At 34.1% G+C, this 27830-nt stretch overlaps 2 protein-coding genes across 5 annotated transcripts; both read left to right on the forward strand.

The window, feature by feature from the left end:
• Positions 1-1354: 1354 nt before the first annotated feature.
• LOC128210208 (histamine H2 receptor-like) lies at positions 1355-6660 on the forward strand. The gene is made up of 3 exons (XM_052914404.1): positions 1355-2172; positions 3849-4202; positions 5879-6660. The coding sequence occupies exons 1-3, from the start codon at positions 1501-1503 to the stop codon at positions 5960-5962; spliced, it is 1110 nt and encodes a 369-aa protein (XP_052770364.1). The 5' UTR covers positions 1355-1500; the 3' UTR covers positions 5963-6660.
• LOC128210209 (aquaporin FA-CHIP-like) lies at positions 5943-27830 on the forward strand. 4 transcript variants are annotated; one of them, XM_052914409.1, is made up of 8 exons: positions 5943-5956; positions 20503-20660; positions 21157-21288; positions 21472-21659; positions 21972-22176; positions 26144-26224; positions 26568-26679; positions 27068-27830. In XM_052914409.1, the coding sequence occupies exons 2-8, from the start codon at positions 20568-20570 to the stop codon at positions 27148-27150; spliced, it is 894 nt and encodes a 297-aa protein (XP_052770369.1). In that variant the 5' UTR covers positions 5943-5956; positions 20503-20567; the 3' UTR covers positions 27151-27830. The 4 variants fall into 4 exon arrangements, with proteins under 4 accessions (XP_052770369.1, XP_052770366.1, XP_052770365.1 ...); XM_052914406.1 differs by lacking the exon at positions 5943-5956 and adding an exon at positions 14771-15079; XM_052914405.1 differs by lacking the exon at positions 5943-5956 and adding an exon at positions 15192-15689.

Consider the following 27830-nt stretch of genomic DNA (forward strand, 5'->3'; position numbering starts at 1 on the left):
ACGTTACAACTTGTTACCTTACTTATCTACACCATGTTTATTTTTCAAACTAAAATTATTAAAAAATGTGCAATTTAATTTTCTTTTTTAAATTTGAATGACAAAAGAAATGGAATAAAAATGGAATCTGCGAACTAGCTGTATGCGAAAATGCGGCTGAAGTGGCTTTCGCTGTTTTGACAGTTTTCAGTCGTCTTCAAAGTCAAGATTGGCGGAAGGAAATACTACCGGTAGTAAAAAGAAACCCTAGAGAAATGCGCCGGCAAAATATAAGTCCAAAGCTAGGGAGAAATTTGGTTTTGCAAAGTCAGACAATATACTAGTTATTCGAATTAAAATATAACACTACACTGTAGAAACACTACAAACACGACCAGGCATCTTCGCCGATGCAAAATAATAAAAACATTAAAAATATAGTTTTGGGTAGGATATGCCCAACAAATTACAAAATAGGCAAACATTAAAGTCCTAAATAAATATTTATATATATATATATGTATCGTGATATATCGTAAATTGCGTACTCCGTATCGTGATACCCATCGTATCGTGAGTTAAGTGACGATACACAGCCCTTGCAACGAACTGTCATACGGGACCCCTGTTTAACGTTCCTAAGTCGCCGTAATAAAGGTAAGCAGTTCAGTGTTAACTGTGTGCTATGTGCTGTGAAGTTCAATGCTGGTGGCTGTATGATTTTGGCTGCTATATATTATTGAGAAACCTTTTTGTTTATGGTTACTAGTACATGAAAAGTATATGTCACATTAAATGTGACAGCACAGTACCCTCGGCTTTTAATCTTGGCTATGGGAATAAATTCTGGTTTCAGAACGATGACACACCATACCATAGAGCTACGATTGTGGATGGATGGTTAGCAAATGGAGTTAGAAAATAATATATTTCCAACTAAATTATGTCTTCAGTTATAAGTTGAAATTGTAATTGAATAAAATCAAATCAATAAATTAAACGTATGTTTGTTTATAAATGACGCGTAAAAGGATGCATGTTAATACCAACCACAACGAACAATGATTTGCCAAAAGGTGTTCATCAAACGAGATTGTTTTCCGTGTTTTTTTGTCTACATTGAGCACATAACAAGTATCATCACCGTTTATTAAGTACAATTTACTTACGCATCAATTACTCTTTTGAGAGATCGTGTACTATAATACATCAGACAAGATTGTATGCCGTTTTTTTGTCTACACTGAGCAAATAACAAATCAAGTATCATCTCCAATTATTAAGTACGATTGGTTTATGCATCAAATACTCGTTCGAAAGGTCGTGCACTATAACACATTGTCTCTTCCGGTTATGATTAACATACGGGGAAACACTTATGAATAATATAATATTAAATAGGATGCAATCTGAGTTAGGCTTGCAATCCTACAATATAAATCTATCAACATTATAAATTAAGGATACATAACACAATATTTATAAATAATAGCAAAAAGGCAAAACAGGACAAGCAGCAACATGTACGGAGTATTGAAACAAAATATGACATGCAAAGGAAACCTGCACGAACCTACGGGGCCGGACAAGTTAAAATGTTTCATTATTGTGGTCGTCATGACGCTCATTATTGTTGGCAACGTCTGCTGCATCGTCGTGTTCAACCATCCTCGGTCAAAGCGATTCTTTATGAAGCGTGTGAGGTACATGATGACGTCACTAAGTTGCTCGGACCTCGGGTTCGGGTTGCTCGTCTGCCCATCAACTATCTACTCTTCGCTATACCACTGCTGGCCGTTCGGAGATGTCTTTTGCCGCATTGAAGCTCTCTTAATCTCTGCGCTTTTCCACCAGTCAACTCTCAACATGGTGCTGATTGCGGTGGACCGGTATTGCATCGTTCATTTGCGACGGTACAATAGTTACATGAGCTCCGAACGCTTCCTGAAGCTTATCATTTCAACGTGGATAGTGGTTTTTACCTGTTATTCAATCGTCATTTTTGCCGGAGGACAATATTACTTCGATGAGTTTGGAATAAACTGTGAACCATTTTATAAAAACGAAAAGGTTACATTGTCTGTAATCAGCATTTTCTATTTCTTGCCTTCTCTTATATTCCTTTTCTGCTACATGTCAATCTACCGAACGGCTTGCAAAAGAAAGGTGCTGACAATCTCTGGGGATGACAAGGTATGTATTGTCTGGTTAAGAAGTTGCCGAACATAAATAGTTTTATATGCGTTTTACTTAAGCAATAGAAGTGTAATGCATAATTATTATAACATATCCCAAAAATCTTGTTCCGAAAATACTCCGAAACTAATCAAGTAGTTATCAAGATTACAAAACATGCACACTAAAACATGTTTAAACACATTTTAAATTTTTTCTAGCAACCGACATCTAGAGTTAAATGTGTCCATAAATAAACACACATGTGCTTTTATAAACGAGTGTAACATAGATTCATCCCAACCCAAGTGTAGGATTTTTGCGGAAGCGAGGTTTACTATTAAAGCTGCACTCTCACAGATTGAACCTTTTGACAACTTTTTTATTTTTTGTCTTGGAACGAGCCAATATATGCGAAAATACAAGGAAAGCAGTGATATAAGACGGCTGACAAAATATTAGATCGCAGATTTTTATATTTAAATTCAAAAAATGATGTTTTATGCATTTTTCTTAAACCGTTAGTAACGCTTTCAGCCATAAAACATTAGTTTTCGAACGGGAATATGAAAATCTACCATCTAATTTTTGCCAGCAATCTTTTATCATTGGTTTGCAGATATTTACGCAAAAATTCGCTCTTTCCAAGACAAAAAATAAAACAGTTGTAAAAATGGTAAATCTGTGAGAGTGCAGCTATAAGCTTAGTCCGTTTGCCAAGATAAGGACTTCTCCCACCTCAGATAAGTATATCCAATAATTTAACCATGCTAGATATTCTTATCTTGCCCACAGGCGAAGATAAAATGCCCGTATTGAACTCCTTTTTAACGGTCACCACTATATAATTACCTGTCGTCAGTAGCATCAAGGAAATCTTGTCTTATGGTAAAATATAGAACGCTAATTAATTATTTCTCGTTTCAAATGTCACCATAAAACAGTTTTCACACACCATTCAAGAAATAATACTTCATTTTTCTTACCACTATTTAAAAAGACCGATTTGACTATCAACATTAACTGGATCACTGCGCGCATATCCATGACAACCACGTGCTATCGCATATCGATACGCAATTATTCTCAATTAGCACAAAAGAGTTCCAGCAAAAAAATACATTTTTACTTAATTTTATTTAACTGAGGTGGGAGAAAAAGCATCAACCATAGCCGCTCGTGTAAGATAGTATCATCCCGACCCTCGCGCAGGGTGTTTTGCGGAAACTCGGTAAACCTCGTTTCCACAAAACACCCTACGCTCGGGTCGGAATGAACCTATCTTACACTCTCGGCCATGGAAGATACTTATATTTCTGTATGGCCAAATACTTTGATCTACTTATCTAGGGTTACATTTTACTGACCGTTCAAAGGCGGTACCTAACAATTCTTGATAAACATACTTAGTTTTTTATTTATAGTATGTATGCACAGTGCTGTTTGTGGAGTTTTGTGCTGTTCTTCCATGTTTCTTGTTTGTGATTTTATGTTCTATGTCTTTGGCGTTTACCCAGTGCCATAAAACCGGGTTTATGTTTAAACTTTTTGCTACTGAGCTTGTTTCTGTAGCTTTTCGCATAAATATTGGAGAAAGATTAATTAAATTCGTTCTTTTCTTCGTATTGTACCTCCTTCCGTTGTAAATGCACTGTTATGAAAGATGTTGTCTTGACCTTTGAAATCTATTTCAGCATGGAAGAATGGTGTCTGCTAACATAAGAACATCAAAGTATCTAGCGGCGATAACGGTGGGCTACTTTGTGGCGGTTTCACCTTGGAATATGACCACTTTTATCATTAGTGCCGCGAAGATAAGTGTCAACGTTCACGTAGACTTCACCATGACGTGGCTGTCACTTAGCAACAGTTTCTGGAACTGTCTTATTTACGGCGCCATGAACCGGAAGTTCCGACGTGCGGCTAAGCAGTTTGCGTGTGGATATTTGGCTAAATCACAAACGGAATCTACCGATAAGTCAACGGAAGATTTTAGCGCCGTTGGGGATTCGACGTATTCGCGGTACAAGCAGCGTTCTATTCAGAAGGTTAGAAACAGATACATGGAAACGTCAGTTTCTGATACATCACCACAAACAGTTAGACATGTGAAGGAAACTGTTATCATGTAAAAGGACAATATTATCAGTGTAGTATTTATTAGTTTCCTCACAACAAAAAATAAGGGCATGATGTATTAAGTAGTTTTATTTATAAATAAAATATTGGCTGCGCATTTATCTCAAAGATATGTATAACATGTACTTTGCTTTCGTTTATTGGTGAGTTCTTTTTCAAAAACTGAGTGCATGTGCATTATAATGTTATCAATAAAACGAAACTGCATACTTTATATAAAGGAAATCAACATTTGTTTTTCATTTAAAGTGACACTCTTATTCAAAATTAATACATTCAATCAATCATTAACATGTGTGACAAACATAAATTTTGACTGAAAAACCTTAAACTACATACGAAATAATGCATTTATGGAAAATATTAATAACTGATTACAAGATTGTAACCGTGTATTTAATAGCTGAAAGCGCAATTTTTTTTTTAAATGATTGGTAAATGCTAAAAGATTTACAGTGGCCTACCATAGTCTCACAAGGTAGACATAAGGTAGACATACTGTGTTTTATGCTCATTTCCTTCAAATTAAACTCGATATCCTTCATAATTACCATTGTTTTTGACATTTATTCATCCTTTTTGTAATATAAATCAATAATATTCATTGTGGTAAATCTTATTTGGGAGTGGAAATGCAACTTTAAAGATTTAAGTCGTTATCACAATCATATCCGTTTTGTTCAACTGTTTAGATTATTGAGTCCTTTGAAGTGACTTAGGGCCGAATTCAGAACAACCACTCTCACTCACACTCAGTGAGTTAATCCTCTGTAATCACATAACGGTCCAGATATTTTCGAGTGAAAAGTATATCCGTATTCACAGGTATGAGTGAGACTCAAGTGTTTTGCGTTAGTGGGACATTTGTGAGTGCTCGGCTAGGCCACTTGAACAGCCCTCGAGGATTGGTTGTGAATACGAATTGAATGAAATCAAATTTTCAAAAAGATGCGCAAAACGTATATTTGTTCTCTTTCGTAATGATATTTAACGCCAAGCAAACTTGATGGTTGCGTTTCATCGATGGCTGCAAGAACATGCAGCTAAATGTACGCGAATTAAGCAGCCTAGCGGCATGAAATTAGCGGCCTAACGGCGTGAACTTGGCGGACTAGCGACCTAAATTTGTTCTCTATTTCAAAGTTATTGTTCATGCGTTTAATTGGGAAATACATTCGTACATAATCATAGCGGTCTTAAATTGTTTTCCACATCAAAGCATGTTTATATGAGTTTTCCTCTTAAACAATGCTAAAATCATGTTTTTCTATGCAAAATTCATAACGCTGGAGCGATTGTTTTCTTCAAAAAGTCGATCAAGCGTTCAAGCGGCCTAGTGGCGGGAAAATAGCGGACTTGTGGCCAAATGTTCCCAAAACCTCAATCCAGCAGGAAAGGGGGAAATGCTGATATGCGCTAAAGGATGTGGATTAATGAATACAACATTTAATTTATCATTGTTTTGAAAAAAATATATAGGCCGCTAGGCACTTGAAGCAGCTAGGCCACCCGGCCGCTATCTATACGCCGATAGGCCGGTAGACTTTATGTACACGGTTTTACGCAATGTTCATGTTCATTTCAGAGCGTGGTCGGAGAATTGATATGTAGTATCCAGCCTATATTCAGTTGGATCATCATCATCATCATTTTTCACTACGAGGTATAATTTCCCCATAAGAGGTAGATTCATTCGCTAATTTTATCCATACGCTATTTTTAATAAAGTGTTTTCAACTTTCATATTATTTCCAAACGTCAAAGACCGCTTTATGCAGACTACAAAAGCAAGATTATATACCAGTACATATTTAAATCATGTGATACAATGGAAAACGGCTACATATTTAAAACAACAACAACAAAAAAAACCATGCATTTAAACGAATTTTGCAACAGTTATTTACAAGAGTTTTTTTTATTAACCAAATGTTTTAAAATGTTTAGTTTCAGAATAACAATTATTGTCATTTGTTTGTTGCCATATCTACCAGTAAGGTACTCAAATCGCAAATAAACATATGTTTACTGTAAACATCACTATAGTCAAACAGATAATCCGCTATGATCATGAAAACATACATGCATTTTTACTGTATTGGTCACTTGATGAAGTGGAGTGTTAGCGAGGCGTGTGATTACGAACAGATCACTTGAGCGTCACTCCCCATATTCCACTCAAGTGATCATTTGAGTGTCCCTTACGGGAATATGGTTGGAGTGTGAGTGAGAGTGGATGTTCTGAATTCGGCCCTTAGTTAGTAATCCGTCTATTTGCCTCGTATTTCATAACATATGTGCATGCGCTAGTTGAAGCTGTATTAAATAGGCACTTGCGAAATAAATCTTTAAAATTGAACTTGTAGTTTCATTGATACTTCCTTTAATAACTTCCCCCGTGCACCATGAGGTTCAATCTTGCTCTCAGTAGAGGTTTTGGGACAAACAATTGCGATTTGATTGTGGTATAACAGAAATAAAAAAACAGCTTTTAATCGTTTGCTAACGTGAGCGATTGCTAGCCTTACTACGTCATCCATTCAAAATGACACGTACAAAAGCATGTAATTCATGTGAGTTCATGTCAGCTTATAAGTATGAGTTTAAAGAAGGATTTCGCCAACGAGTTATAAAGTCGACGAAAATAGCATTGAAACAAAAATAATGGATATGAATGGATAATCATGTTTAACTCATTTTTATAAAACAATAATTATTAAAGTATTTTCATATCTATATCTATATGATAAGCGTCATTTTGTTTCTTTTCATTAAAGTCAAGTGACTTCAACATGAAAATGCAAAGTATATTTAAAAAAATGTTTTAATCCATATTGTGTGCCTTTAAACCCAACTGCATCTATTGCATGTACGCATAGATTCACGTTCAAGTACACGTGTTTCGCTATCTCTCTGTTGACTGGAGAACAGCTCGTACTTTGTTCACAATGTAAGTGTTAATAACCTGGCCCCAATTTCTCGAAACTTTTTAAGCTTAACAGGCTTAAGTCGCTTATTTCAATTAGCCAAAATACATACTGAAAATGGATTTTGATAAATGAAAAATAGTTTATTCTGATAATCATACAGATTATTCCTACATAATTTCTAAAAATTCTTGAAGAAGTTAATATAACACATTTTATAGAACAACAAAAATAGTGAGATAAGCTTAATCCTGTTATAAGGGACTTAAGAAGTTTCGAGAAATTGGGGCCATTTCCTCCTGAAACACTGAATGTGATTTTTAATATGCCTCAACAAGTAATCGTACTTCGACTGTAATGTTTAATTCTCTTATATATACTATTCAGAATTTTCTTAAGACAACATTAATCTACCACTTTCATTTCATCGCTAATGCAAATCTATTTTGTCCATTTCTATAGAAATTTACTACACAATTACTTTAAGTTTACCAGAAAAAAGGTTTGTCATTCGCAACGGATGATATCTGTAATATAGTAAATGTAAGAATAATGAAACTTTGAAGAATATCTGTGATTTCAGTTCAGTTCATGTCAACTAGCAATTTTGAAAAATAAATTGAATCTGTTTTAATATGTCATGGGTAATCATTCTGACATAGATCGTGACGTCAGTTGTGACGTCAGGTAATTGAACCTATCGGTCACATTCAATATTTGTGTTCGACGATGATTGGCTTAATTACTTTTAATTGAGCATAAAATAACCATTATTTCTAGTATTTTCTTCAACAGATTATAATTTTAAACCAAAGAAAATGTAGATAGTCCATAGCATTTTAACTGGTATAAGTTTGCTTCGTAAATATTTATTTCTATATTGCGATAGACTGATGAGATACTGTTCCTTCCTTCATGAATATGGCAAACCAATTTGTCGATAATAACACAACCATGGTTACTGCGCCGTATCAAAATGTGAAACCGTTCATGAACTGTTTACAGACATATTCAAAAACCATGGATTAGGACGAAGTGGCGTCAGGCTTACATTGTCTTCTGTCGATTTAAGAACGAAAGCATCAGTTAATGATTAATTGTGACATGTACATGCTTTTATTTCCAACTGTATGTCAAAACATATCATAAATTTGTATTAGCAAATGCATTATAAAAGTATTATATCCGACGTTTCGAATCCATAACAAGAATTCTTTCAAAGGTTATTTCATTGATCTCCCCTGACACTAATAAATCGTTGATGTTCGTTTGAAAACATCCCAGCACAGAGGTCAGTATTACTATCGTTATTTGTCTTAATAGAACCACGGACGTATATCCGTGATAGAACATAACGATGTCGCGGTTGGTATTCAATAATTTAAAAGTGGTTCAGTGTGGGTGTTTTTGTAAAAGTTTCATCAATTGAACGTCTTCCGAGGAAAGTGTTGTATGATTTAAGAAGGTGGAAAAAATGATATTAATGAAAGGATGTCAAGCGAGCGTAACTAAGCCAACGTTATATACGGTAATGCAAACAACAAATATATATAATACATACTACTTCAACATTAAAAACGGAGGGTAAGGAACATATTTATAATTTATAATTCTTCTGTTAAATTGATGCGTGTGTCTTACGTTGGACAAACTATAAGGTAGGTGTAGTTCTGTTGTTTTTTCATATCTACTTCTACCAAAATGTCAACGCAAATTAAACAAAATGTCCGTTTACAAAGCAGTTTTGACGTAGTGAAAATGATAACGTACACTCCCTAAGCATTTAATTGTTTCTAGTCAATGATGAAAAATGATAATACTCAATCACAATGACTTTAGGTTAAACGTTATCTACAACGACTTTAAAGAAAATTGTATTCACTTATGCTTAGTCATTCTAAGTACGAGTGTGGTATTTTGTTGTTTTGGGTACCGGAGTGTGCAGAGAAAACTCTTGTCTGGCTTGGTAAACCACCAACCAACTCACATAGGCCCAGGCCTGGAATCTAATCCGATTAATGCTTCAAGTGCTCTTTGTTGTTTTGTACAAAATCAATTACTATTCACCATTGGAAATATAACCTTAAAAACTATCCTAGAGTATACATTGTAAAAAATGAACAGTGCTAGAGGTTACCAAACGATGCACATGGTGAGCGCTATTATGATACACCAATTTACAAGCGTTTGCAACGGCCTTCTTTCTCTTGTCGCCGTGCTTTAGCCTCCGCTTCTGTCTCCTCTCTCCCACTAACTCGGACCCTCGTTGGTTCTTCTAGGTCATAACATCAGCGTATTTCAATCCCATACGAAAAATAACTTTTTCATACCATATTCTGATGCTTTATTATAATAGTAGGCTCTAATTCTCATGGTTCCGGGTGGGGGGGGGAGCATTGAAGCGGAAAATGATATTGACTAGATAGTGACCATACATGGATTGTGTGTAATTTTCTTTCTCAAATTACTTGCTTTAATATCATAGATTGATTTTATGTAACTGGAGCGAAGGTACTACGATCTTATGTATCAAGATACAGAAGCAGGCAACCTCTGTTTGATGGTAGCTTATATGTGTTTATATTCATCTAAAACGTATTCCAGCAAGAAAGATTCTTTGTGGGGTGCAATAATATGAAAATATGAGTTGTGGAGCATTAACTCACCCGCCTTACCCTGCTATATGTCATTAATCACAATATGTTTTGGTGGTCAATAGAACGGTGCGAATCACTGAATGAACGTATATGCGTGTATATGCTAACTTTGAATAATACGTCCAGTTGTTTGTACCATGTTCAACCTTTAACCGTGCGGTCGATATCCAGGACACTTTACGTTATACATATATGGATAAGATCTTACATAGTAAAAGAGATTGAAATCTAAACAATTTCGAGAAAGGTGTTCTATGTGAAAGTGGTGGGTCTACCTGTATGCTTGAAAATGAGATTTCGTAAACGAGTTTTACTTTGACTACAGCTTGTACCTACATGCTAAACTACTGGAACAATTGAATAATGAAAACTACAGTTCCAAGACAAGGATTCAAAATTCAAATATAAAATTGTTTAAAAGCACAAAGTAAGGGCCCAAATGCCACTGAACGAGAGACACAAACGTACAAATACTAAAACAGACCACACAGGCATCAAAATAGGTTATCAATACATGATGGGATTTAAGATTACTGGGGTTGTCAACTGGTTTGTATTCTCATATCTCTTGTTCTGTCATGTATCACTTATTGCAAAGGAAATATACGCTTCATCAGAGCCATTATCAACTTGAAAACAATTTATAATAAAGTGAAACATTTAAACTTATAAAGCACTTTCAAGTACTGAATGAATCGGTGACTCGCGAAGTCTCGAGTGTGTTGTGCTCGTACATCTGATTTGTTTGTTATTGCAACAATGCGATCGCAGTACGTCTGTAATACATGAGGCTGTGGTGAACAATTACTTCCTTCCGCTAGGCGCTTCCTTGGCTGCTGGTCGCAGTGCTTATGTACATTATCTTAATGTTATTACAGTTGTCTGTATATTTGCTCTTTTTTCAACTATCGAACGTAAAATAACTTATTTGGCAAATTGGGAATGTCAAAACAGCTTGTTTGATATATAAAATGCGGTAATATGTTTAAATTCATATTTTCTACACAGAAAACCCTCTTAAATGATACAAAAATATGTAATTACCAGGCATACAGAATTTACATATTTGATGATTAGATACCATAAGTTAGTTATCAAAAGTAACGAAACATGCACGCTCAAGGAAACGCATTGTAAACATATTTGTAGCAACCGATTGAGAATCGAAGCTTTAATATGTTTTGTATTTAGAATCATATACATTAATGTAAAAGAGAGATTAATATCTTCTCATCAATTTCGTCCTTGCCTTCGCATTGTTCTTCCATAATGGCATACACTTTAAGGCACTTTTAGGTATACCCTCTTTTTATATCTTTACTCCAAGCCAAAGTCACGTCAATTTCAAAAGTCACGATATATTGACAAAAATGTGGTTTACTTTTACTTTTAACATAACGAGCACAAGGTTAACAGTACATCGCTTAAAACCATTCTGTTTTATCCAAATAAACACAAGATTTTCTTTAATTTGCCATTTAATGGGAATATATTTATACATATGATTGACGTATGATTGAAAGTGTAACTATACTAATTCTAAATAGTGATTTTTTCATAAAAGGTAATTCAGCAAATATGCAGTACGTTTAACCTTTTTGACATTTGTATTTGTTGAATTTGGAATAACCCCCATAACTTTGTGTATCAAGTATTCTTTTGTGTTTTTTGTTTCTACCTGAATTCAGCGTCACATATCATATTAAACTAGTTTGAGAGTCTGCATACGGAATTTATTCCAAAGGAGCGAAAGCAGGTCATTAAGAATGATATGTTTGAATCGACTCAGTCACGTGATATAGAACACGCACATTTTGATTTTTTGAAGTGTCTGATTAGCCAATTTGAAGCGATGAACGATTAATATTTTTATACATACATAAAACAAGTAAAGAAACAAAACTATTTCAGAATGCACTAGGGAGAAAAAGAACAAAGGAAGAGGGAAAGTCCACAGTTAATATGTGCTAGCAACAAAATGTGAACCCGCCGACATTCAAACATGATTGGCCTACTGTCGGCTGTTAAAGTTACGCAGTCACAATGGTAACGGGCGTTCTCAATTTGCTAACCGAAAAAGGACTTGTTAATATTTGACGAGTGTTTTATTCTTACTGTTAACGGCATATGTAGCTCCGAGATATATTTTTTGTCGACAGTTTTCGCTATCATTGGTCTTATATATATATAGCTTTAAGTATGACTATAGATATTTTACACAGGGGACTTCTAATGAATGAGTTACTCGGACAACATGAGAATATGTTATCTATATTAAGCATAAGTATAAATGTTACAGAAAGGGACAGGTCCACACAATGTTGGTAAAACCTAACCTTACACAACCCTGTATGTAAAGTGATTTCAAACAATGTGATTGTACCTTATCTACACTGATGTTTTATTGTAATATTTCTTTTAATGCAAAAAAAATATTTTCAGCTCATAAATATGATTGAAATTGATACAAATCCATTTGATAGTTCACTTATCATGGTGAACTGTCCTGCAAATACAGAAAGAGAAATACAACGGAATGCAAATAAAGCCATACGTCGGTCAGTTTGTTTTATTCCTTTAGTCAATAACAGGTGACTTAGGATGCTCGCTACATTCACAATGTTCTGTTATTAAAACCTGGTTACACATGAGGTTCAGTAAATGGTCAATGTTGTAGCCAACCTTGTAAGCATTCAATATTATCTTTACCGAAATAGATATAAAACAAATACTATTAAATAACGAACCACAGCCGATTTAATAAAACTGGATAATTGTTTTGTTTGATCAAAGTTAGACAAAATGTTGAGCGATTGGTCAATATTTATCAAAAAAATTGATACTTACTTATCAAATTATCTAAACCAACTTAAAATAACCTGCGGACAACTTATCTAATGTTAAAGCAAATTGACTGATGTTGTTACAACTTTTTGCTATGACATTATAATAAATAAAGGTGTCAATCCAACTTACTAGTATGCCATGTAGGTACCGAATATGCATTCGGTAAAAGTTTAAATGAAAAGAAACAAAATGAATATGAAGCGCAACTAATATTTTTAAGAGCTCCAATTGATAAAAAATATATTTGAATATACAAAGTGTGTTATACAACGATATTTTTTTGCATTTATATCACTACTAGTTGCTCTTTGTTTACGTTTATGGCGTTATACTGAATTAAAGTATCCTTTACTCGATACGAATTTGGTAACTTTTTGAATGAAGAGAGACACTATCTACGTGAAGTATTAATATTTGACCATAGTGGTGTATGAATAAGTTTATTCTTTAGCGCCATAAGAAGACAATATCACGATTAGAATATACAGTGGAAAAACACCTATCAAAAACCTTTTACCTATAGTGTATTTTAGGGTCTTAAGGATGTAAGTTTTATGTACTATATGTATGCACTTTAAGAAGTTTCTTTAAATACAATCCCACTTGTGTATTTATAAAGACGTCAGACGGATTGGATGTGCAAACTCCGGGTGTTTACTTTCCTCTGTAGCATGACAACCCATGATCGTATTTATTTAATTTATGAGCTTCTAGAGTACGTCATAAATACAGTAAAGTTAGAATGCTTTAATTAATATATAAATCAGCGTTTGTTTTTGTTATCTTTTAAATCTTTGACTGCATTCCTGAAGATTGCAAATTTATGAACATACTGAGTAAACAACAAAGGTATCCGATCAATAATCCTTTTGAATGTAAAGATAATTTGATAAACCGGATTTAAGATATTGAGTGGTCAGACTAGTCTATCTTGTAATTTTTGGGTCACATATTATATGAATGAACATTCAGTCAATTACAATAAAAAAAAGATGAACGGCCAGGATTTTGACCAAACCATTCAAGCGAGGGAAGTTTTCATTTGATTTTAACAGAGTGGATGTTTTTTTCTTTGGATCTTTGATATAGATGAAGTTGTAAACCCCGTCCCGTGTGTACCGAATACTCATTAGTGACCCGCAAAATATCTACGGCTGCCCTAATAGTTATCACCCTGTTTGCCCGTTCGCCCGTCTGTTTACATGTTTTTTATCGTTGTGTTTTAATTTATTTATTAAACATAGTTTTAAACAATTAAAGTATTCTCTCCAAAGGACGTTCGAAGTACCAAAACCCTCTGTGTTTTACAAATTATGTAACTCAAACTGAAATCTTTTCAGATGTTTGGCCCTTCGTAAACTGATGAAAATGTAGCAAAGTAATTTACATTTAACAGCATGTTTAGTATTCAAAGGAATATATAACATTTAAGTATCAATGTTAACGTTCATGTAGAACAAGAACAATAACCCAGTTGCACATTGTAGCCGAATTGCCTTCCTTAATAAGAAAAAAAATGTGCAGAAAAGTGAATACTTAACTATGTGGCCACCATTTCCATAATTGTCTCTCTTGAAATAATGTTTTAGCAAATGAATTTTTACGACTTGAACAAATTTGGATTGAACAAAATAAAACTTGAAGCATCAATAGCTGTCAATAAGATATTAGTATTGTACAATGTCATAACTCTGGGACCATTTTGACCAAATCGCCTCACTTGATATCAATCATCACACTTGGTGAGTTAACAGAAAATAAGACCTTAAGTTTGTGTATAATTGAAATTGGAACATCTTAAAGAAAATGTTTATGATCTAAGAGCAGCATTTTACTGCATGGACTGTGTTTCCATAGTTATCCCGATTGGCTTATAATGGGTTCCCGCTGTCTAAAATGATATAATTTGAGGCCCTTATCACACCTTTGTTATGTACTCAGTTTATATTCTACTCGAATTCTGTTTCACAAATACTACCTAACTATTTTGCGAGTCTAAGATTACCAGACATTCTAATGATAGATGGAATGCCTTGATCGTTTCCAATATCGTGATAGAAGTTGGTTTACCAGGCATTCTTATGATAGATGAAATATCTTGAAAGTTTGCAAAACGTGATTGAAGTTGGTTTACAGGGCATCCTTATGATGATTGGAATATCTTTAAAGCTTTCACTAGATCAAATCTACCATCAACAATTATTTTTATTTGTCAGGGTAACTATTGTTACAACAGACTATACGAATGTTTAAATACAGCGTCGGTTAACAAGATTGGAATGAATTCGTTACATAAAATATAGTTCCCGGATTTGAATCGATAAACGTATTTGTAGTAACAGTGACTTGGGTAAAGTAAGTGATATAATGCATTTGAGACTTAAAAAATACAGAATGAATCAAATTTGTGGAAAAAGAGCTTTCAGAAACTACATAATTATTACACAAACCATTTGATTTATATAACTTAGTTTATGCTTCGATACTTATTTAAATATTTATAATTGGAAAAGCTACGGTCTAAGTTTACTTGCAATATCGTGATTGAAGTTGGTTTACCGGACATGCTTATGATGTATATTATCCCTTAAAAGCTTGCAAGATCTTGATAAAACTGCTTAACGGTTTTAGTACAGGCTCTGGTTTGTTCTAATTTTATCATCTGTTCCAGCCTCGCTGTAAAAGAGTGTAGAACGCAAAGATATATCAAATATGTTTATGGTTACATCATTACTCAATTAAATGTCAACTTGGAATTTCTTTGAGTGTTCTTGAATAAGACTCGCTCATTTATAATGCAGTACTAATTTAAAAACGAAAAACCCAGCTTTATACACTAAAGAGGACGGGTTTGAATGTGAAAGCAAATTAAAACTCGTCGGAAATAGTTTTAAATTCAGGACTTTAAATTGTGAATAAACGTTTTGAAGAGATTTGAGATTTTACCCGCCTGAATTTTCCAACTGTAAGTTAATTTAAATTGTATTATCATATGTCATGATGTGTGCTGTTTGTAGACAAGAGAGTTTTAACCAGTTTAAAGTTAATTTAACCGTTGTCAACTTGACTATTCGACATTTTTCAATCCTAATTTGCCTTTGTAATTGAAATTTTGACTAAAATATAATAATATTAAATGTATAAACACACAAAAATGATCAAAGAACTAATTGTATCCCTTAAAGCTGCACTCTCACAGATTAAACGTTTTGACAACTTTTTTATTTTTTGTCTTCGAACGAGCCAATATTTGCAAAAATGCATGGAAACCAGTTATAAAAGACTGCTGACAAGAAATTAGATCACGGATTTTTATATTTAAGTTCAAAAATTGATGTTTTATGCATTTTTCTTAAACGGTTTAAGCCATAAAACATTATTTTTCGAATGGAAATATAAAAATCTTAATCTGATTTTTGTCTGCAATCTTTAATCATTGGTTTGCAGATATTTACGCAAAAATTTGCTCTCTCCAAGATAAGAAATAAAAAAGGTGTAAAAACGGTAAATCTGTGAGAGTGCAGCTTTAAGGTATCAGATATACAAAACTATTATGCTCTGTACTAGTATCTTGTCAGTCTGATTCAGACATTGGCGATGATATTCATGGCTGGAAAACCATTCCAATGTTGGTATTATCTTGTCAGGTTATCAAGACATTCGGGATGGTATTGATGTCTGTGAAACCATTACATTTGTGAATCACTTAAAAAAGGTATCGATTCTTTATTGCTAATACGTGAAAAACATGACCAAAAATATAAAAAGGTGGAAATTTCGTTTTTTATTTCCACTAAAATCGTTCGTGGCTAAATAAATTGTATATAAACATAAACCATAAAACATGGTAATACCTAGTTTCTTAAAATTGTATTTATACATTATAAATTATGCTAAACAATATAAAAAACGTATAACAGAATGCCTAGGTTTAAAGTAGAAATACAATATAGTATGCAAAGCCATACATTTATGTTCGAAAAGTGAAATTTTGTCTTCATTTTAAATGACTGAAGTTTCATATTTTTCCTGATAACGCTGCCACTTCAATTGAATTCAATTCGAAATGTAACTGTACAAATATATGCAACACCTAGCTGTACTCAATTCAATACAACTTAGCTCAATTTTGTTTGGCCCATGATCCAAAGGGTAAGTTCAAAATATATTGGTTTTTAACCGAAATATGTAGATTTCGTTTGGGTGTATGGAAAAGTTTCATGAACAGTTTTTATTCATTTAAGTATTGTTAACATCGTTACTGATTTAACTGAGTGTTATTTTTTTAAGCTTATATACAACTTTAACTTAGATTTACTAGAATTACAATACTTGCCAAATATTACAATTCAAGTAGCTCAATATATAATTCCGGTGCGAGTTTGATTACCGTAACGGGCATTTTGTCGTGCAGCAATAGCCACTCCGACGTTTTGATACTGGTCAAGCTATGATTTGAAATGTAGAATTGTGGATTTTAATTATTTAATACCAAAATTTTGAATTGTTTAAGCAAACGTTTGATTTTCATTCGAAATAGGCAGATGGTTCCCTCATGGGATAACTCTACTAACATTGTTTTGTCACTTCTGTCACTGAAAATAATTTTTAGCCGCCAGGTTTGCCATTTTAAAAATTATGAACAACCTTACTTTTATTTTCCTTTTAGTTGATAAATAAAATGATAGCGGGTACATTTTTATTTCAGCCTTCCATTAAAGGCTGGTTAAAGTGTTGATATAATAAAAAAAATCACGGAGATAAAGATACTACCACCAAGTTTTAACCAACTCCTTGATCTGTTTCTTTGAAAATCATTTATTGCACAGTATCTCAAATGGTATTGATTTGTGTATGGGAAAGAGTTAAGGATGTTTACCATCGGTACTATTGAACGGCTTGTACCAAAAGTTAAGTGGCTATTTCCTCTTCTTCTAATAGTCTACTGATTGTTTTAATGTTTAATATTTTCATATTTTTCAATGGCGGTAATGTAATAGTGTTTTATATTGATGTTTATGGTCTGCGTGTGTATTTTTGTTTCCAATATAGTACCGTAGAGTGTAGTGCAGTGTAGTACAGACTATACCCCTGTTTAGTACAATGCAGACTTGCACAACATCGGACAACACAGCAATAAAAGCTTTAGTATAGTACAAAACATACTAGTTTTGTAGTGCTATACTGGGTGAGTACCTAAATCGGAACAGTACCTAAATATGGAACACCCATCATAAAAGTATTTTTCTGATTGAGATAAGTTTATTTACGATTTTAATCAATAAAGACATTTGTCTTAGATACATATTCCAAAGAACACGATTCTCCGATAAGTATTTCAAATTCTGCTAACATTTGAAGATTTTCATGTTCAAATGTCAATACATGGTACGCGGGGGAAAGACTTCATTCTTGCCACAATCACAGCATACTGGTACAGCCTGTATTTTACTGAAATCATCAAATTTTACTGACAAAAATGACAAAAAAAAACAAGCTGGAAATAACAAAAAAATATTAATTTACTTAAACAAATCATGCAGCAATAATTTTAAAAGAATACATAAATATAAATAACAAATTAAAACTGTTCAATATTTAGGTACTCCGAGGACGAAAATGGCAGTCCTTAATTGTGCGGTTAATAAAGAACTTTTCATGCAGTTTGATAGTATCTTGAAAAATGCCATTTATGTCAACCAATTGGTCTTAAATCCTAGTATGCTGATGGAAAATTTGGTAATTGTGGTGCAAGTCTGACTAAAAATATTTAAAAAATAGTGCCGAAAGAGTTCCGATTTAGGTACTCACCCAGTACAGTGTAGAATATTACAGTACTGCCATGCAATGCAGCACAGTCAATAAAAGTACAGCCATGTATAGTGTATTAAAATATATTCAAAAGTAATTAACAACTGGGCTTGGTATATTGAATGATATTATATTGATGACCAGTTTAAACCATAATATAGTGAATATAGCAGTCGATTTCAGGAAAGTACAGCACAATACTATGAGATCAGTACATATCGGAATTCATCGTACTATAGAACAGTCCAGTGTGGTGCAATACAGCTGAGCACAGAACAGAAAAGTGCGGAATAGAATAGTGAGGTACAGTTTAGTACAGTTGAGCATAAAACCATACAGTTGGACGCAATACAGTGTGGTTCAGTACAGTGTAGCTTTGTTGACCATAGAGCAGTACAGTGTGACACAATATAGTGCAGCTTAGTACAATTAACAGTACTGTAAAGTACAGTTCACCAAACGCAGCACACTATAGCAATTTAACTCAGTTCAGTAATGAATCATAAAAGTGAAAGATAATTAGTTAAAACTTGACACGCATGATGGAATTCTACCAGTCTTGAGTCTAAATTTCGGAATCAGACCCAGAACATGGAAAACTTTCAAATGCAACGAGCATTCTTATATATATATATATATATATATATATATATATATATATATATATATATATATATATATAGAAAATAGTAAAGCTAATTAAATGTTACATTTACAAAAAATACCATCACTGGTTTAGAAGAAACAATTTTAAAAGAAAAAAAAATAATCCGAATTTGAGTATTGATTCTGAAACTGATACACAATACGGAGTTCAACTTAAAAGGGTATCACATGATAAATATAAAAGCCATGAAAAGAAATTGATTTTAAGGCACTTTATTTTATGTCAATATAAATTTAGTGGTACCCTTGTAATAATTTATACTGCATGTTACAATAGAAACTACTTGGCCATCTCCGGCAATACGATACGATAGACGTTTTCTTTAGACAATATCCGAATTCATCCCGATTGTGCATGTCCTACTTCAACGTACTTGGGAGATAAAAGGATAAATTAATGAGGAGGGAAAAGTAAATTTGTCAATAAATTTAGAAAACTTTTTAACGGGTTGTAGTGACATTAAATTGTAAAAAGTCGAATCATTATCAGGCGAATGATCCGAACAGTGAATTAAAAATTGCTGATAGTAAAAATATACATGTATGTAAGAGTCCTAATACTCTTTTAATTTACAGAGGGCTACAAATCTTTCTAAAAATCAACACATATCCACAACCATAATGAAAGGGAAAAGTCTTACTCTCTGAAATAACATATACACAGTAGAAAAAATGCAATATTATCCATTATCTATATACAGCTAAAATTGGTCTTTAATCATCCAAAAAAAACTTTATATTTCCATCCATTCGGCATTACAAGGCTGGCTTAATATTACTATGAGTTGTGAAAATGTACCTTTGAGCCGATGTTTCTTTCCTTATTATTTCTTAAATTATATGGTGCTAAAAATGTGCCATAGTATTTAAACCTTAGTTTTAGTAATTGTTTTGTAATAATGCCACTTAATTAAACAATTAAGAGTATTAAAGAGTTCTCGCTGAAAAATATCTAAGAAGACTTTTATCATTTACACTTATATAAAATAACCGTGTGTACCGAGCGCAACTGTTTAACAAGCATATTGTTAGAATAACACGATTCAAAGTAAGTTCATCCTGTTCATCTCAATTATTATACACATGGTTGCAGCTGTGCTATGGGGGGCATTCTCATATAAAGTGACTTTTATTAGAAATATATCAATACAAGACGCGGTATCACGTAACAGTAACTTTGTTCCGAGTGTGCAGTTAAAATACCTTCCATTTTAATTTTATTTTCGTTATCAAATATAATCTTTACAAATAACATAATTATTGCTGAAGGTTGGTTATAATTTTGTTTGCATGTGTTGTAGGTGAAAGCGGTGTTATTGATCGGAATGCGTAACTAAGCTTTATTTGTTCAACTACCGATAACGTCATGTCGCCAGTTGACGGCTACTTCATATATCTGGCGTCCCGCCTCGACAAGCTACGAAAGGGAGGCGATACCGAAACCGGGAATTGGCTGCAGGTTACAAACAACTATAATTTTAGCATACTTATTTACAAAAATGGTACGGCTTATACCACTAAATAATTAGATAGCTGATATCATAGGCAAATTGCCTTAAAACGTGTTTTAAGAGTTATAACACGCATATCGTGTTGTCCATAATTTAAATTTAATGTTAGTAAATATATTTACAATGATGTACCATGCTGGTTGAGTTATTCGAATATCCATGACCTGCAGCACTATAAAGGTTCTCTCTTTTTTGTCAGATCTATATCAAAGGATATTCATTGTTAAAACAGGAGAAACTTCGGCCTTTGCAAACTATATTTAATCTAAAAAGCCTTAGCCAAGTAATTTTCCCTATCTTGACACACACACACACTAATTTTATTGATTTCTCTTGGAGTGGCCGAGTTGGTCTATGTTGCAAGCCGTATGCGAAAAGTATTATACACGTTGGTTTTCACAATAAAAGAAACAATATTAATTGTTTTTGTTTATCAAATCACAGGAGCTGCAGACGTGGCCCCTATGGCGAGCTGTTCTGGCAGAGTTCCTAGCCACGCTGGTGTTTGTGTTTATAGGAACCATGTCTGCCGTGGATATCGTCCCTTTAACAGACCCAGCAGGGAAATTCGTCAGGGTAACGCGTTAATTTTAAGCTTTATATAATCTTATAAAACATTTACATACGTTTATAACGTTTATTTATTTATTGCATATACAAATGCTTGTGCTTGACGTTGTTGATGATGGTGCTTATATTATTACTGTTTCTACTGATGTTGCTGTGTCTGCTGCTGGTGATGATGAAATATCATTTCAGATCGGCTTAACATTTGGTCTGATGATTGCCGTATGTATCCAAATGATTGGTCACGTGTCTGGAGGTCACATGAACCCAGCTGTTTCCTTGGCAATGGCCGTAGCTATGGAGATCAGCCCAGCACGTGCTGTTCTTTACACCGTGGCTCAGTGTTGTGGTGGGATGCTTGGTTCACTTCTTTTGAAAGGGTACTTGGTTTTAGAGCATTATATTAGTATAAAATGTCTTCATCAAGTTAACGACTTCGACATAATATTCATTGCGAGACTTTAACATTTTATTTAAGGGTTGAACTAGTGTACAAATTAATGCATAACGAACTTCATCGTATGTATACGATGCACATATTTTGATATATGCTAACGCTTAGGCATTTTTTTTTATTTCAAAGTGAGGCTTATGGTCTGCCTTTGATCTAAAGGTACGCAGTACTGAAAACCACAATATCCCATAACATTTTGACTTTAACCAACGTTTGTCTAACCGTTTCTTTTCACCAGTGTGACCCCTGGTGAGTTGAACGACAACCTTGGATTGACCACAATAAATCCTGACCTTAATGGAGGCCAAGCGGTTGCGTGCGAGATAGTGTTCACTTTTATTTTGGTCATGTCCATATTCGGGTGCACAGACCCCAGCAGAGCCTTGTTTGGATCCCCGGCCCTTGGTATTGGACTCACTGTGTCCGTCCTTCACTTCGCCTCTGTAAGTGAGCAAGGATTTGTCCTGCCAACATGAGATGAAAACAGGATCTTACATGGTTTACTATTGAATCCAAAAAGAGTATGAAACAAGTTAAGGAAAGGCTATAAAACGAGTCTTTAGCGACAATATCCCTCAATTCTAATATTGAATGACAGTTCAGGTAAGATTATTTTACTCACATGATACCGAAAGCGATCTTTGCTCTACGTTTTCATCGTAATTACTTTACATTGCCATTCTATGCGACTTAGCCAGTTGATAATTGGGTTCCGAGTTTTCGAATTCTGCGGTAAACTTTATTTTGGATACTAGCTCATACAACATGGAGTTCTTGCAAGCAAATGACTGACCTCAGTGAAAACGTTCAGTTTTGTAAAATACATTTGTAAAAATAGTTCTTTGCAGCTTAGAATCTGAAAGACTGAAAGCGAACGATCACTTTCACGTTATATAACAAAAAGAAAATCCATTTGATATTTTATAAGCGTTTGCGAACAATTTGGAGGTAGCCATCTGTTTCATTAAAATGTTCGTAAAATATGCATGAAATAAAAGTTTAAAGAAAAACATTTTAGACAGAAAATTGAATTCCAGTCTGCATCCACCAGATTACATTTTCGTGATAGGTATCGCTTTTCAGGGTGATAATAATTGCATAATTTGTGAAAATGCTGCTAATTTTAAAGTTTGAAGTTTAATGTTTTGCAAGCATGTGGAATGTTTCATGATATATTAGATAAATAGAAAGATATTGACGGTTCCGGTTATCAAATTACACCACCTCAGTCTGATTATATATATATATTACTAAATAGAAAAGGTGCAGTTTTGACGCACATATATTTCTTTATCTTAGTGGGCGTCGTCAAAACTCTTCTTGGTATGTGCACATCCTTAAATAAAGAAACTGAAAATAAACAATGAAAACAAGCGTAGATAGCGGAGGTGTTTTTTGAAGAACTTTGGTCAATTGCCATTACTATTTGGCTGTAATAAATTGTATTCTTAACATTCGTTTACCTATTTAAATGCTACCACAAGGTAAACATGTTAAACGCTGCCATATCGTTGAATAATATAGAATATTATGTAACATGATTGATTTACTTTCGATACACTCGTTCTGTATGGACAAGTTCGGCAGATAACTGCTTGGTCAGCAGACACCAGCTCTATTAGACAGTATTAGCCTGTCCGATGTTTTATACAGTCACTGGTTTTATGATATACACATACCAAGCCAATAGGTTACATGTGGAAAATCCATTTTATACCCTTAGGGTGACGCGTACCATTAGGTATAGTGTGATAAAATAACAAGTAATGAATCAGCTTTAACGACAGTTTAAGATGAGGGTACATCATCCAAAATCCAAAACAGTCAATTAAACAGTGAATTGAATTTAAATTAAAAGTTAACTGTTTTTATTAGTTCATGTTGTATTCCAAACCATCTGCTCTCAGGTACATGGCCACTTTCCTCTAAAACGATATGTGTGTCGACCAATGTTCAAACTATCGTCAATGACTGTATTTTTTGTAAAGATCGTTATAATGATACCGTTATTTGATTTTTACAGCGCCTCTGAGAAGTCAAGGGACATAACTCATTTTTAAGAGAAAATTATACACATTGACTAACATGTGTGTTTTGTCAATCATAATCGTCTCATGTGCAAACTCTTTTTATCTATTAAAATTGTTGTTGATATTTGCACGGCATTGTCGACAAATAAGATCCCCCTGATCTTAAACTTAATCGTATCTAAGTACCTTATTTGCCTAAAAATGAACGAAACATTATAAGCAATGGCCCAAACATATAACTTTAGTTTATATTTTGTTTATTGAACAACGAGTGTAAAGAAAGTTATATTAACTTAAACTAGTAAGTCACTTCCATTGGCACTATGTTGCACGAGAGTGTGGTCTTGTGTTGTGGTGGGACCCGCACAAGCCAGAGTTAACCCACTTGTCCGCTTTGGCGACCACAAACCAAACTCACATGCGCCCAGGCCGGGGATCAAAAACGGGTCGCCTTGGTGACAAGCGGGTGAGCAAACAACTACGCTAACATTTAACTTTGATGATGTTAATGAGGGTTGTTAAACATATGACAGCATGTCCGACTTTGTTTACCAATACATGAGCAATAGACAGCCATAGACTATATATGATAGAGATATAAATAATACCAAACACTTCATTTGGAGTGCAAAAATACTGTAGGGTTTTCTTAAATGCAATTAAGATGTTTTTAACAATTCTGGAAATAAATATTGACTTACTGGTGTAAAAATAAGAAATGAATTGCGTGATTGATGTCATCATCGGTCTTCACACACATTTACCAGCCCAACTGCATTCATGTCATCGTTAATGACAACAATCACGCAATATATTCCTTAAAAGAATCTATTTAGACTTTAAATATGATTTACTCAGAACATTAGAAACACGACATGGAAATAAGGCTATAAAATGTTAACGATAGACGACCGATTGATCACCGAAGCTTACCAAGAGCAGTTTGTATTGTGTTCAAATGCGCTTTATGATTAACCAAGACATTACCGCCATTTCATATTCCTACAGATCTTTTAAATAGCCGTAAGTATACATTCATTCACCTTACAATATTTCATAACACTTTTTGAAACTATGAGCCACCAAAGGTTCAAATCACTTACATAATACAAATCAAAGCACTGTAAGGATGGCATTTCTTCCGGCCTAAAAGAAATATATTCCCTGCTCCCACGTCATGAAAAAATAGTTCGCCCCGCCATTATTTTCTCCATCGACCCACTACCATCTTCGTATCGGATTTGGGTATCAAAAAGAAAAGAATACAACACCTCGAGTAATATCCATTCACCATCAATATTATTTGAGTTAATACTTTAAAATGAAGTTCATATTCAATGATTTTTGGTAGATCAGTTTTAATAGTGCCTGTATCACGTGTGACCACCGTAAGTTCAATTTCCAGCAGGCCAGTTTTGCACACAAGTCAATGGTGATAGAATTGGGCACAAATTGCTATGGACAACTCGAAACACCACCTGTAGAAAATCTAAGCCTAAAGTAGCACGTTTCGTCTCCAATTGGGATGTGTATTGCTAATGTTGTTTCTTTAATGGTCGGTCTTACACAGATTCTGCATTTTATGATCTGTATTTATATTAGTGATGCTATGGTAGACTGCTGTAACACATCGTAATCAAAACACTTTAAAATGACAAGGCATGAGACGAAAGAAACATGTGTAAACTAATGTTGCACTTAACCAAAGTTTGAATAACTGATTTAACGTTTAAGCCTTGTTCATGGAGCATATTAACGCTTCTTAATGATCACTTATTTATATTTCCTTGACATAATTGCAAGAATGAGATCCCTAGTTTTCGACAATAATAACATTACGATCTACGAAAAGGCAGCTGCTAACCAATGTTGCACTTAACCAATGTTGGATAACTGAATTTTCGCTTGACCATTATAAACTCTACCACAACAGCATATTGCTTTAGATCTGATAAGCGCTTGCGAAGGCAGTCCCACTAATGATAAATAAATTCTCCAGAAGCACGAAAAAGGATTATAAATTGAATTGAAGATACATCACATTATAACAAATCACACACACACACACACACGCACACGCACACGCACGCGCACACACACACGCACACACACGCACACACACACACACACACACACACACTAATGGGACTTGAAAACTTGCTCTTGCGTTATATAGTGTAACATTCAAGTCATCATTACCTCATAGAATATTTATAATGAAAACATTTTCTTTTGATCCATGGAAGTGCAAGGTTTTGCTGAATACATGTCTGTGACAGTCATTTCGTAGGGAATTTTAATTGGAATTTAATTGCGGTGATATCCTTCATCGACTAGTTTTGATGATAACGTGTAAACTATAAGTAAATGCTTGTTTTAGATTCCGTTTACCGGCGCAAGCATGAACCCCGCCAGATCCCTCGCATCCTCGGTCGTTTCGAATAATTTCGACTTGCATTGGGTAAATAACGTAATTAAATCCAGATTACATGTTTTTGTGTAAAGAAATAGTATGATATAACTGAGTTATGCAAAGCTTGGTGAGGATGGTGATGATCATGATGAAGATGCTGATACTGCTGCCGCTGCTGCTGATGATGATGATGGTTGTGGTGGTAGTGGTGGTGGGGATGATTATGGTGATGTTGGAGGTTATGCAGCGGCTTATTTTTGCTGTTGCTGCTGTTTGTTGTTGCTGTCTGTTGATGATGTTGTTGTTGTTGCTGCTGCTGTTGTTGTTGATGGTATCAACTACGATGATGATACTCATAATTAATATTAAAATCCATATTTGTGTTATTAAGGTATACTGGGTGGGTCCGATGGTGGGCGGTGTGGCCGCGGCGGTTGCCTATAAGTACTTGTTATCTCCGTACCAGAAGACACCCTCCTTCCCGGAGACCGCCAGACAGCTTAGTCAGTACCAATCAGCCTTCGTAGTAAATTTAATCAAGTATAAAAAGATTGATGCAAAAATGCTGTTTTTTTTATTTTTATTTTTAATGCACTATTAATCATATGTTTTTTTATCATCGAAGTTAAATCGGTTATATGATAATACATTACAAATAAAAGTTTGCATCAACCTATATTTTCAGCCGTTTAAACGAACAAATTTGTATATGACGTCATTCTTAATCATTTTCCTAACGTAAGAGGATAACAGTTATCGTGATATCTTAGGAATATCGCTTGTATCAGCGATATCTTGTCGCAGCTATATTTAAGGCACAAAGCTTTTCGCGGCACAACGCTTAAAACACATCAGCTCACATTATCTTTAATACATCTATATATTTTACAGTGGACTCCAAAGATGTGATCGTACTACCCAAGGACTACTTTGGTGAATCGGGCAGAACTATTTTAGAATCTTTTAAATTCTGAGAACGCTGTTTCAATTACAATGACCTATACCTTTGCAAACATGACCCACTGCGTACTCTATATACCATTCTTAAGTGTAACCCATGGGGATATTTCATGGGTTTAAAAAAGTGGACGAATTGTGTATTCTGTTATATCTCATACTATAAAATGCTTGGCATATATTCATCGTTTTCATTGGCATAAGCAATCACGTGACAAACCTGTTTGCGCTTGTATGTTCAAACTGTTCACATCGGTGACTTCGTCTCGAATGTTCCAAGTTCTGAGAACGCTGTTTCACTTGCAAAGACCCATACATCAGTAAACATGAACCACTGCGTATACTATATACCGTTATCTGTATCTGAGAGTATCTTAATTATTAACGATGGACATATTGTATGTGTTAAAACAGTGGACGAATTGTGTATTGTATTATACCTGATACTTTTAAATGCTTGGTATATATTCATGTAATCATTGGTCGAGAAGCTATCACGTGACAAACAAATGAAGCTGTATTTCAACATGTACATGTCACCCTAGCGTTCTATTTTTGACCCTAAAATGGTATAAGAAATGTGTTATCTGATAATAATTATGTACAAAATATTCTCATAGCATTATTATAACGTACTCGTGCAGCTTAAATATTTGTATTTTTGCACCCTTGAACTCTGATTTATACTGCTGTTGTA

Source organism: Mya arenaria, chromosome 12, assembly GCF_026914265.1.
Source record: "Mya arenaria isolate MELC-2E11 chromosome 12, ASM2691426v1".
Lineage (NCBI taxonomy): Eukaryota > Metazoa > Mollusca > Bivalvia > Myida > Myidae > Mya > Mya arenaria.